This window comes from Neodiprion fabricii, chromosome 4, assembly GCF_021155785.1.
Source record: "Neodiprion fabricii isolate iyNeoFabr1 chromosome 4, iyNeoFabr1.1, whole genome shotgun sequence".
In the NCBI taxonomy this organism is placed as follows: Eukaryota; Metazoa; Arthropoda; class Insecta; order Hymenoptera; family Diprionidae; genus Neodiprion; species Neodiprion fabricii.
Genome location: NC_060242.1, coordinates 42,199,553 through 42,212,809, shown reverse-complemented (window position 1 = coordinate 42,212,809; position 13,257 = coordinate 42,199,553). Strand labels below are relative to the sequence as shown.

General features: G+C 40.9%; 1 protein-coding gene across 4 annotated transcripts in view; it reads right to left on the bottom strand.

The window, feature by feature from the left end:
• Positions 1-13,257, bottom strand: part of LOC124179955 (dentin sialophosphoprotein) — a 74,748-nt gene that overhangs the window by 7,638 nt on the left and 53,853 nt on the right. For all 4 annotated transcript variants that reach the window (XM_046564841.1, XM_046564842.1, XM_046564843.1 and 1 more), the window contains exon 9: positions 10,800-10,848. In XM_046564841.1, the coding sequence (XP_046420797.1) occupies positions 10,800-10,848 (49 nt within the window). The remainder of the gene's footprint in view (positions 1-10,799; positions 10,849-13,257) is intronic.

Genomic DNA, 13,257 nt, shown 5'->3' with positions numbered 1-13,257 from the left:
GACATGTTATGTTTTTATACTTATATTGACGAGCAATGACAAACAACTGTGACAAGAATGGTCATGCAGACGATGACAATTAGACATACTCTGCGGAAAGAACTGTAATGTAACTTGTGCCATTATGTTTAACGGAATACAAGTCGTGTGAATTATACTCTATTTGCATCTGCGCACGGCTGTTTATGCGACACGTGTAATTGTACGCATATACATAATACACGTTGACGTATTCACGATACGCAAGGTGAAAAATGGACTTTAAAGGCAGAAACGTTTCGGGTAAAAGTTTTACGATTTTCAGGGTGCCCTAAGAATTATAAAATTAAACGATGCTATCGAAAATTTCAAGGAACGCAGTGAGAAGAGGTGAAGGGCACTTCCGATTTTTTGATGGTGTAACACTATCGTTTCATTAGATACGATCAAACCTGGATTCGAGACGGATACGGTGGACAAAAAAAAAAAAAAAAAAAAAAAATTAAATAACATCAAATTGAATGACTTCCGAAAACTGTGAATTGATGGTATTTTTTCATGTTCTTCTGGATTCCGTCTGAATTATTCGAAATATCGAGAGAATTCTCAGGGAGTATAGTGCGCTTTCTGGAAGTTGGTAATTACATTCCCCGTTTGACAGAATCATCCGTTATTCTCGTCTTGCCGATAGGTACGACATAAATGGAGACTTTTAATTTTACACGAAGCATTTTATTTCTGCGGCTGTGGCAGATCTCATACTCACGACCGATGTAACGGCGTTGTAAATTACAATAGCCTGCGCCTGCGGTCACGCATCGTTTTAGCTCAGCTAACTCGTCTGTGCTCACTAGCTCTACTATACTTGTTGTGTGAGGATGAAGTTGGTAACGTTACTGTAACGATGCATGTTCAAGAAAAATCGTTTCTTCCCAACTTTGGGAACGTCTGAAATTTAGTAAGCCATGATAAAAAGAATATACTCATATTTTGACAAGCCAACTCCTTGAAAATCATTCTAAAATTGTGCGACAAGGACTTTTTCCTTGACGTTTCGTTACGTTAACGTTACTAACTTTAACTTCGTCTTGCGCGAGCAGTAGAAAAGATACCCGAACTGTTTGAGAAAAGAATGCAATGGCTCACTGAAAAATATGAAATTCTCAAGGAACTCCGTATATTCTCACCATGGCGCCGGTGTAAAACTCCCTGCGAAAGCCATGGATATTTCATACGTATGTACGATAAGCCCTGTTACAGGATACATTGTACAACGAAATGAATAGTCACGTATACTAATGTCTCTCCCTATCTCGGCGATGATATTGTAAAACCGTATTCGGCTTACAGCGCAAAGGACGATAAATTGCAGGTCCTACAATCAGCGTGCCGGTTTTCACAAAGTGACTTTACCTTCAGAGGGCCAACATAACGGCGGGAGATAATACGCGTCTGATATTTACCTATTTAATGTGTAGGAGATGTGCGATTTTTTTTTTATCTGTATACTATACGCATATTTGTAATTACATACATCCAGAGGCCGTTTAGGGACCGAGCGGCGCGTGGTCGCGTGTTCTCGAAATAGGTGACACTGCGCTCGCTACATAAGTCAAAATCCGTTTTAGCAGTTTGGTTTGGTTTTTTCCTTCTTTTAAACGATTGAGACTAAGGATTTCTGTTAGGAAAGCTATCGGGTTGGCATTGGAACGACAGAGAACTTTTCTTTCAATAAGGAGTGTAAAATGGAAGTTTAAAAATTGGACGAGATTTTTTTTTTTTATTTCAACATATATACAGAACGAATTTGTAACGACTGAATAGTTTGACGCGCATGCGCTAAAATTCGAGAGCAGGAGCGGTAGTTTCGTCAGGGCGACTAACGTTCATAAATGTGACAATGACTCCCTATATCTCACGTCGCGTCGGTTCACCGCCAGTGATTTGAACATAATTCGTATAGAATTCAACTCGCATTTTGCTTCGGACCGAAAACAAGGTAGCCGGAAGGGGAAGGGATTAACGAATATTACTGTACGTGCATCCACTAACAACAATGCCACGTAGTTGCGGAAATTGAAATATATGTGGATCGAGTTCGTATACCTGTCATATCGTGGCCGTTGCCAGACCCGCATTCAAGACCGTGGCTCCGATCGAAAACTTGTGCTTATGATTGGCGATGGCGGTGACCGCGTGACTCGGCCCTTTCGAGAGATGTTTCCGGTGTGAGATTATACAAAAAAACAAAAATATATTTAATTCTGGGAATCTGGCTTCACCAGAACGACGTCCGATTTTCCTTTTTTACAACGATTAAATGACAGATGATCGGTTCACTAGCCGTACAATCCCTACAGGGCGAAATTACGATGGTCTTAGCAACTTATCTTCTCCAGATGCCTCGTCGATCGTTGGCTCTTTCTTTTAAACTCCATTTCTAACTCTCGTCGTTCGGTCGCTACGACCTCGTCATCACGCAGTATCGGCATGTTTGTTTTGATTTCTTCTGTACACCTATTTGAAAAATTGTAACGCTTAAATTTCTGCTTAGCTATTCTACCCAATTTTGTCACGTAGATTTCAGTACGCTTTTCTTCCATACGCCTTATCACGATTTATAACAAATTAATCTTTTGTTTATTATATATTAGCGTCGGTTTCGTGCCATAAGTTGGGCGCCATTGTCAGATTATACAAGAAACAAAAATATATTTAATTCTGGGAATCTGGCTTCACCAGACCGACGTCCGATTTTCCTTTTTTAGAACAATTAAACAATAGATGATCGGTTCACTGGCCGTACAATCCCTACAGGGCGAAATTACGATGGTCTTAGCAGCTTATCTTCTCCGGATGCCTCGTCGATCGTTGGCTCTTTCTCTTTCTCTCCGGGGACGTTGAAGAGATTAGTCGCGTGCCACTTTGTAATAACTGGAGAAGGAGGAAGGGAGGGTAACGTGGACTGGATACCGACGGCCCATCCCGATCGAGTTGAACGCCGGAAGATTCCACAAATTAATTCTCCGCCAAATCACCGTCCGAGAGTCCCCGGAGTTTAAAAGAAGGAGCCAACGATCGACGAGGCATCTGGAGAAGATAAGTTGCTAAGACCATCGTAATTTCGCCCTGTAGGGATTGTACGGCAAGTGAACCGATAATCTATTATTTAATTGTTGTAAAAAAAGAGAATCGGACGTCGGTCTGGTGAAGCCAGATTCCCAGAATTAAATATATTTTTGTTTTTTGTATAATCTCACACCGGTATACGTCATATATCGTAGTGGCCATAAAGCATCTTGTTCCCTAACTCATATCTACATATATTTATAGTGCCGAAGCAAGAAAAGAAGCCTTTGTTGAATGCACTGTGAAATATTCTTCGTTTACTACTATCTGGCACTTTAAAAAAATTTACGAAATTTAGTTTTTATTTTTTTTTTAATTCCGGTCAATGCGGTATTACTCGACCTTGCACGATCAAATTTATATTATACCTTTGAAGAGAATCCATGCAAGCTCATCTTCGAGGGGTGGATTCTCTACTTCGAATTCTTTGATCAGGTCCTTCGAGTATACGGGATCGTCGTCTTCCTGACTCCACCATGCACTCGCTACCTGCCTTAGCACCGCACGAACACCTTCACTGTCCGAATAATAATGCAGCGCCAGCATTTCTTGCCAAAATCATCACTGATCACCGGAAAACTTTTTTATTTCATTGATAAGCTTACTTTCCGCGGGTATGTAACAGTACAAGTAACAATCAGCCTAAAGATGAACGGACGATCGGTAGAATTCAACAAGGTCATAGATTAATGATTATCTTGCGTTACCTTATTAACAATATTTTCTACGCGATATTTCTTCTGTTTTACTTTATTATGCTCATTATTACTACTACTACTACTACCACTACTGATACATCATCATCGTCATCGTCATCGTCATCGTCATCGTCATCGTCATCGTCATCATCGTCATCATCGTCATCATCGTCATCATCATCATCATCACCGCGATCATCTTCGCGTGTCTGTTGCTACTGTTTCTTCACGCGCACGCTAATATGAAGACGCACACGTGCAGTTATTAAAATTGAAATGATCTGTATACCTACCTATATTCCTCGTATATTATAGTTTCTCTATTCATACGTACTTTCCAACAGTCTAATTTGTATCCGAGTCAATAGAATTTGTGACGTAAATGTGACGTAGAAAGGGTGCGGGTAAAAAATCAGAAAAAAAAAATTCGGGACTTAAGATTTCTGATTGTATCTGTTCTCTCATACTTGTTATTCGAGCTTATTAAATTCGGAATATTGGCCATTCTGACTTTCGGTTTTTCTGATTTCTTAGCCCCATTTCATAGAAATTGATTTACTGCAAAAACGATTATAGAAAGCCTGCAACTGTAAACCTTCACGGTTGCACTTTAATTATTCAATTTTCTGTTTCACGGTACTTCTTTCTCTAACTTGTTACCGTATCTGTAACACATTAGATTACCATTCGATAACTGATCGAAAAGCTGAGCCGTTGCAGGCGGACTGACGCATCATATCGATTATTTGTGTATAGTCCGGGGCATTTAGATCAAAATCAGCGGGAATAAAGAAATTTTCGGAGACAGCAGATATCGAGATGCGGTTTTCTGCATTGTGTTCAGGAAGGTCCCAGGAAAAAAGTCTACATCGTCTGGTGGGGCCATTTTTCGAAAAGTGCATTTTGCAATTGCATAATTACTTGCAATATTATGAGAACGACTGGAAACTCGGAAAAATCGCTCGGAAATCGTAACTCGGGGGTTTTTGGGGATGCTGAATTCAATTCTGGCGTTAGAATTATCCGGGGGCGTTCGGTGGTAGCTCTGCGGGGGCGCCCGGGGGATGATTGGGGGGAAAATTGCAGCGTCCATGAGAACAGACGAAAATCGTTACTCGTGGGTTTTCGGGGATGCCGAATTCAACTCTGGCATTAGAATTATCGGAGGGTATAAATTATAAACATTTAATTTAATCTTGAATCATATTACATATATTATAAACAAATTGCTTCCGGTTGCTCTACGGGAAAAGGTAATGGAGAAAGTGAAAAATCACAAATTCTAGTCCCATATTTTTTCTCTCCAGTCGGTACAGAAGATTTCTGTTCACGCCGGTACCCGCGGTAACGATACTGTACTCTCTTGATAGTTTTGGCGCCTTTTTCGAATCCAGCTTTCAGACAGGAAAGATTTCCGAACCATTTTTTTTTATAATATGTGTAATATGATTAAATATTGAATTAAAATTTTGATAATTTATACCCCCCGATAATTCTGATGCCACAGTTGAATTTTGCATCCTCAAAAACCCCCGAACGCCCCCGGATAATTCTAACATCCGCAAAAACCCCCGAGTAACGATTTCCGAGCGATTTTTCCGAGTCTCCAGTCGTTCTCATAATATTGCAAGTAATTATGCAATTGCGAAATGCATTTTTCGAAAAATGGCCCCATTAGACGATATAGACTTTTTTCCTGGGACCTTCCTGAACACAATGCAGAAAACCGCATCTCGATATCTGCTGTCTCCAAAAAAATCCGATTTATTTCCTATCTTCCCTGGACTAGAAAGCAAATGCTGCGTAATACATACATACATAAGTGTCACTATGTCACGCCCATCTGTATGCTACCTATGATATTGTGAAAGAAAAGTTGCTGGTGGCAGTAAATGATTAATCGGAGCCAGACAAGTTAAACTGTACTTCTGTGTTTTGATTGCCCGGTGGTTTGAAACCGCGACCAAGAAATATCTTACGGTCACATCACCACTGTATGCGTATATAGGTATCTAGGAACATATAGGATATTAACCAAATTCTCTCAGCGTTCATTTTATTTAGCTAGATTTTAATCAGTATCAATACAATTTATATAATACCTATAATAGACAAATCAGACGTTTGGAGTAAGATATTTTGAGCTGACTGAATTCGGCATTTGATGCACCCGATCGAAGCTAATTAGCGCGTGACCCTCGGATCAACTCGTCGGTTCAACCACCATTTTTCAACACTCAAATAAAGTTTGATCGAATTGACCGTCATACATGTCAAAGTTTGAAAACTTTCGGGCAACTAGCCGATAAAGTATCGTGTTATTGACTTCCCGGAAAGAAATTAATACATATCTCATTAGATCCAAATTTTGTTTCTTATTTCACCTGATTCAACCATACATGATTTCTATGTGTAGGTTCTGGGTGTCGTAGGTCCAAGAGAAAACACTGTCAAATACTTGATGTTTGAGCCGTTTGAGGGAGGGGGGGGGGGGGGCTCCTCAGAAGCTGATTGAATATATTTATAAAAATTATAAATTATGCAAAAAAATACTACCAGCGAAAGGGAGTTCAGCCGTTCTCCCTGATGTGAGTATTCTTAACGTTTTTCTACGTTCCTGCTGTTTTTTCTATTTATGAAATTAGTTTGTTTTTTTTTTTTTTTTTTTTTTACCTAATAAATGAAAACCACGGATAATTCAAATTTGATATATATTTCTTCCATAATTTAATTTCAAGCAAAGGCTAGCACTGCGGAGTTCAGTTTCGCTAGTGGCCTTATTTGTCCGATAAATCAGTAAACCGATTTCTATAAAACTGCAGTAGGGTGACTGCACCCGCAAATGAGCAGCCAACGGTAAATGAACAAACTGCAGATAAGTATACCTATATGGGTATATAGGCGTGAACATGGTTGTTTATTCACTGATGCATTTACCTAACTAAGTTCAATGGAACACTGCGGACGTTGAGAAATACCACCGAGCAACCGGACCTCGTCAAAATTATAGTGTCAATATGTACGATCATGCGTCGCACCAAACTGCAGGTACGAGTATATTTTCAGCGTACGCTCTTCTCGAAACTAAATTATCTGACGGCGAATAAGGATAGCCAGGGATCGTCTGGTATTTACAATACTCAGTCAATTTTGGCAGCTAGATCAAAAAAAGAGCACCGCATTCGACAATTGAAATTCCAAATTTCATCAACTATACACGCTAGCTTTGGATTTAAAGGGAAGTAGCGAACACAAGTATATCCTTCATTCCTTTTATTTACCATTTTTTTCAATAAGGATGCCAACATAGTCAAAGACCGCGGATAGCGGGAACCACAACCGTGGATTATTTCTACCATCGGCGTAACGAATTTGCGCCCATCAGTTTTTGCACATTTCCCGATACCTGTTACGCTCATATATATTCAAACTGTAAGAATAATTGGAAACAATGAGAAATATCATAATATTTACATTGACACGTTGCGGGGACTTCTTTTTGTTACGTGTCAAGTACGGGGCGTCACATTGCAGGTTCTTACAGTCGTGTTCGATGGTGGAAATTTTGATTTCTTCAAACTTGAAGAATAAAAGAGGCATGCCGTTTCGTGGGTGGAAAATCGAAATCGTCGGGTATGGGCGTAGATGCATGTGTGTGCGAATTATATGCTCGGACACCGGCGTAACCGCGTAGGGTATAGGCTTGTAGCGGTGTAGCCGGTTAGTATACGTACATCACGATCTTTTCCCCTGCACCCTACGGATTCTCCCATGTATAGTATACGTATTTGCGTATAAGATTCACGTTTTACGCGTGTCTGCATGCGCATTCGCACAACACGCCGCGCACCGGCGTAAGACGCAGCGCGTACAGTTGCAAGTATTCGGCTGGTATACGGCACGCGTGTACGTACATGTGTTACGTATGTTCATGCATCCACCCGCCCTATGCAGCATGCTCAATTCTGATCTGGCGCTATACAGCGTCATGTCCTATTGCGATGGAAACAGAATTCGAAACACGCCCGCCCATCCGTCCGTCCAGGGTACATATTGCCAATGCGTAGGTGCTATATTGTACAGTTCTATTACACCGAAGTCGAGCAGAGGCACGTACGATGGACAGATATATATATATATATATATATATACGAGTATACGTGTAATTATAGGCATGCGCCAAGCACAGGCAATACGTATGTATGCATGTAATTATGTATTGCAAGGTAATGAGGAACGGTCGGGCCGGATTGTAAATTTATAACACGCATAATATTATACAGGTATATGCGGGTAATTGCACCCCCTTCCCACCATACTCTTATCGCTCGTGTTACCGTATTCGCGTGTATTTGAGGTTGGTCGCGGTATTTGACCATTTACCGAGAGTTGTAAATCAGCGCCGGTTCGCACTACATCTGTCACAGCTGAGAAGCCTGCAAAACGCGGCCGTTATACATCGGGCACGAAAAGCAAAGCTCCCGGCTGAGCTTCCGAGCTGATCGTGAATGACTGACCGTCCCGACGCTGGGGCGAATAGGTAGACGATCCTCTCTCTCTCTCTTCTTCCACCAAACTCTGCCGAGAATAGCAGCGCGGAAGGCAGAAGGCAGAAGCGGAGGGTTGTATGCCAAAAAATATATCCCAGCCGTATAAGCCCCCCCCCCCCCCCCCCAGCAAAACTTTCGGCTGCTACACCTATAGCCTCGTCTGATGCTTAAAGGTCTGATGCAGGGTCCAAATGGAGATACCTTCGCTGAGACGGTTGCCTTGCTCTCCGTTAGACAGCGGGATCTCGAACGCGAATGGGTTCAAGTGTCGTCTAATATGTATGAATATCGAAACCCTGAATAATTTTTGAATTAACGGCAAACATCCAAATGACATTGGAGGAAATTTAAAGGACCCGAAATAATTCAACTTTTGAAAGAGTGGGAAATTTCTTCACACGCTCGGGGGTGGGGTGAAAATCTTGAGTAGCAATCACAGCGAATGCTGGTTTAAAAGTTGTTTTCCAGCAAAATATACACACCAATTTTCAGCTTGGTTCATACAGTCAACCGAAATGGCAGTAAAACAAAGAATTAATTGAAATTTATTCTGAGCTCCGTTCAATAAGCGCATTCAAAATGGTGGTCGATTTCGATTTCCCCCTTCTCCCGTAAGATGGCACAACTACCTGTGGCTATCCGGCGGGGGCGGCTGGCTGACACATGCGTGGGTGGGGTCCGGAAGGTGATTTTTGTCTTCAGATACTATTTTGGATGCGCTCGAACAGAAATCGAGCAGAAATTGTGTTTAAAAAAAATTGACCTCTTGTTCGAACGGTATTTTGGATGTGATGTAACAATCAATCTGGAATTTGGCGAGCATTACTTATTCCGCTTGAAAAGATCTTCCAGCCGAGCCGTCACCCGAGTCGCACTAGTCATTTCATATTTTCACTTTGTCCCCCATTTCCACCACCTGAATGTGGGAGGAGATTGCCCACCGTTTTAAAAGCTAGATTGTTTGAACCCACAAATTTTTCCATAATTACATTTGGATATCTGCATTTGTTCAAAAGTTATTCAAGGGTCAGCGCCGCGGTCCGTTTGACGCATCCTGTACAGGTATCGCCAATTTTGCCAAATTTCCCGACTGTTTTCATCGCTAGAGAAACATTCGCATTCCGTTGAAAAATAAGGAACAAAAATATTTCAGATGCCACATTGACTATCATTGTATTTTTTTGCACATCAACTGTTCTGCGTACAAGATTTTCTACTTTCACCGCAACCCAAGTCATATAGAGAAAACTGGTCTTTGAGTATCGCGTTCATCGTACATATTTGGTTTTAGATGAGAACGAAGCTTACAAGTGTAAAAAAAAATGTTAAATCGTTAATTTCACAATTGTTCACTTCCGTTGAAGTTGGCCTGCTTTTCTTACAGCTCCAGCAGAATGGTTTCCGAGCTCTGATATATTAAGCCTAATTGCTGATTTGAGAGGAGAAGGGCAGAGTCAAACGCTACGCGTGTACATCTGTACCGAAAGAATGTCAAACATAGACGCCTGCGCGGTGAAGAAAATGGCCGTCGGCTATTTTATAAATACATTTGGCCGGCGTATAAATATGTTATCCTAAGGCGCTCCCAGGCGACTCGTGAGAAAGTATTCGCAATTCGTGTATCAATCCAAGTTGCGGCGGTGATGCGACGATACGACGACCCTGCCAAGGACTTACTTATGCATATACATGACGATCTTCGGACGGTAAAAAAAACTATAGTATTAAGCCTGGTGTGAAATTTATGGGGTGATTCGTCTCAATTGAGGGGATCCGAACGGGTCGTTGCAGAATACTCGCTACCATCGCCATTTCAACTTAAGATAATGAATACGAATTATGAGTTTTACAAACACCGCACTAGGTATACATCACGTACAATGTAACAGTGTCCTTTCATATCACCATAATCGAAGCACCTGTTTTCGAAGTGATGCACTTTGAATTTTCTCTGTAAAATTTTGTCGAGAATGCGGGGACATCTCGTTCATAGTAGCAGCAAAATTTCTTCTAATTTGCAAATATTGGCATGAAATTCTACAAAAAAATACAACAATGTCAAAAGCTTGTAGAGGATATTTTGACTTTCGCGCGGTGTGTAGAAATTTAGGTTTTTTCAAAATATATTTTAAAATGTAATTGACACGTATATACTTGCAGATGCAAAAAAAATTAAAAAGTAATCAACATTCGTTGCTGCAACGTAAATTCTATTGTTGTATATGAAAGTTCGTGCAAAATCGTCAGGAAGTCACTATACTCCTGCATGCAGCTACGGTATTCCATGCCGTCGCAAATATAGGTGCGACAATTATGTGACGCAGTGTACTGTTACGTATAGTATAGGTATAGAGTATCTTGGCTGGGTGAAAACAATTTCGACGAGGAAGGCACCGTGTATTCCGTTAATTGTAATATCGATATTTTGTTCTGGAATACTCACCAAGATCGGAGATGGAAACTTTTTCTAGGAACGGATCCACCACAGGAAGCTAGAAAACGAAAGTTTTTACTTGTATTAATCTCCAATCAGTTCTCTGCCTGATGCATGAACGATATTCTAGAGCGTGTGAGTCGTGAATAATGATATCGCCACTTATTGGGATTGTGTTGTTCATTCCGGTCTACGAACGGTATAATTCACGGTGTAAAACTTAAAAACATGGCCTGGTTCACGGGGTTATTAGAATGATCGTGGTCAAAATTTGGCCACACGCAAATTCGTATTAAGGATTTGAAGATAATTGCCGGAATCGGCAATTGCCATTACCACGGAACGATTTGCTTTTCAATCCATTTTCGAAGTAGAAGGTTCTAGTTTTTGCTGGTACGTTTGGCTCTTGCCTGGAACAACGCTGATAGGCAAGGCGAACTGACCTACAGCACTCTGCTCGAGGCGTCACACATGGCCAGAGGAGCGTCCAACTTGGTGCACGCTGCCAAGCCTCTGCTTTGGCAATTGGCAGTGTTTCTTAAAACGCCTCGCTACATTTCGCTGCAGCTCACAGGGAAGTAGGAAATCAACTTGGGAATATGAGAATCGCATTGCGTTGACTGCACGATCGTTTGAAAATCATCAGTAAATGAATTTGGTATTTGACGAATCGTGGGCATTTGGTTCGTGTATCGCGACGTGACTGAAAAATATATTACAGAGAGAAATTCGGACACTTGTAATATTACTGTTTCTACCGAACAGAACTGTAGTTACTGTAATCCTTTCGTCTTCTCAAGAATGAATAAATGGCGACATTGCATGATGCAGCAATCAGTTTTTCTCATCTTTAAATCTTTTGTATTCCAGGCTCATGTTAATCCCGAGGCAGCTGCAGGGCTTCGCTAATCCCACCTTATTGTCATATTAGCTGTAACCCCGCATAGCAAGTGCCGAATCGGTGATAACGAACTAATTGTAAGACTTTAAACCTCACACTCTCCGGTTCATTGCCAATTATTGCCTCGTATTATACAAGTTATAACCTTGGCAGCTGATAATGATGCGTGTTAAGGGAGTGGGCAACCGTTAAAGCCTCTATCAAAAGTGTTCTATTTTCAAAGTTCAAAGACTCGGTAAGCGATAAGTGAAGATAAAGATGGTTTTTTTTTTTCAATTAAAAATATTCGTTAAAAAACTGATCGTGAAAATACGAACTAATGTAATATTTCGGGCATTGAATTCAGCTTTGAAAAAATTAAGAAATATCCTTGAATCTTCGTCACGGTAATGCCTTGGAAATCAATTGTCAAGCGTTTCGTTTGCAGTAGTACCTTTGAAAAAAAAGAACCCCACTCGTAATACCGAAGTGTGAATTTACAGAAAGTCCTTAAAAGTTTTGGAGCGATGAATGAAGCCAAATATTGCCCACACGAATCCAATGAATACACACATTACCACGAATGTCGTCGATAACTTTTGAAAAAAAAAAAATACCGAGTGCCAAAAATAAGAAACCGCTCGGAGGCCTGGATTCTCTCGTTGTAACCAACAGCCAATCGCAAATTGCAGGATACAGCGCAGATCTGCTTGTATAGATTTATCTCGCGTGAAATTTCAATATATTATTCTGATATGAGAATACCCGAAAGGAGAATTATAAATGTTCTACAAAATGGTATGTGTACAATACACACCGCGGCGAGTATGCGATGTATGTCGGCTTATCGCACAGATAACGAGTCGTAAGTATATACCTACGTTGCCATAAACCTATATACTGTGCGTGCGTATTCAATGCACGTATGGGTATACTTACCCAATGAACAAGTATAACTAAAAATTGTGCCAAGATTAGCAAATGAATTGAAATCTCCTTGGTCGAAAACTGCCAGCGCTTATAGGCCAAAGCCGAGAACGAGAGATAGAGATGGGTTATATTGAGCGGTTTTTAAATATTAGCGCACACCTGGAGCGTTTTCTTTATTATGCAACATGTATCCGATATTTGTGGGAGTTCGCCGTGCTTGTTTTTCTGTCATGCAGCCTGTGTCGACCCAGGGTGACGGCTGTAATGAGAGGCGTGGAACACGGAAGGTGTATCCAGATCACAAAGTACGAACAGCTAAAATAGTTGCCACGCGTATATGCTAAATATTCGACCGGGTGTCTCAGCGAGAAGATTTCCACTTTCCACTTTACGCTGAACCGCAGCTGGTTTCATACCACGAGTTTCTCGCCAGTTTACTTTTCAAAAACTTACACTTTTGACTCATTTCATAAAGCCATGTAGCGTATCACATTCAACATTTCATCCAGTTTTTGCCTCTGATTATCGAAATTATCAATATTTTCTATCAATTAATTGAATTCGACGATTACCAGGCGGCAGAGAGAATCGTTACCGTGATCGAGCAATACGAGGCAATCGTGGTGGGAAAAACCCCATAGCTCGAGGTTTTTTGTT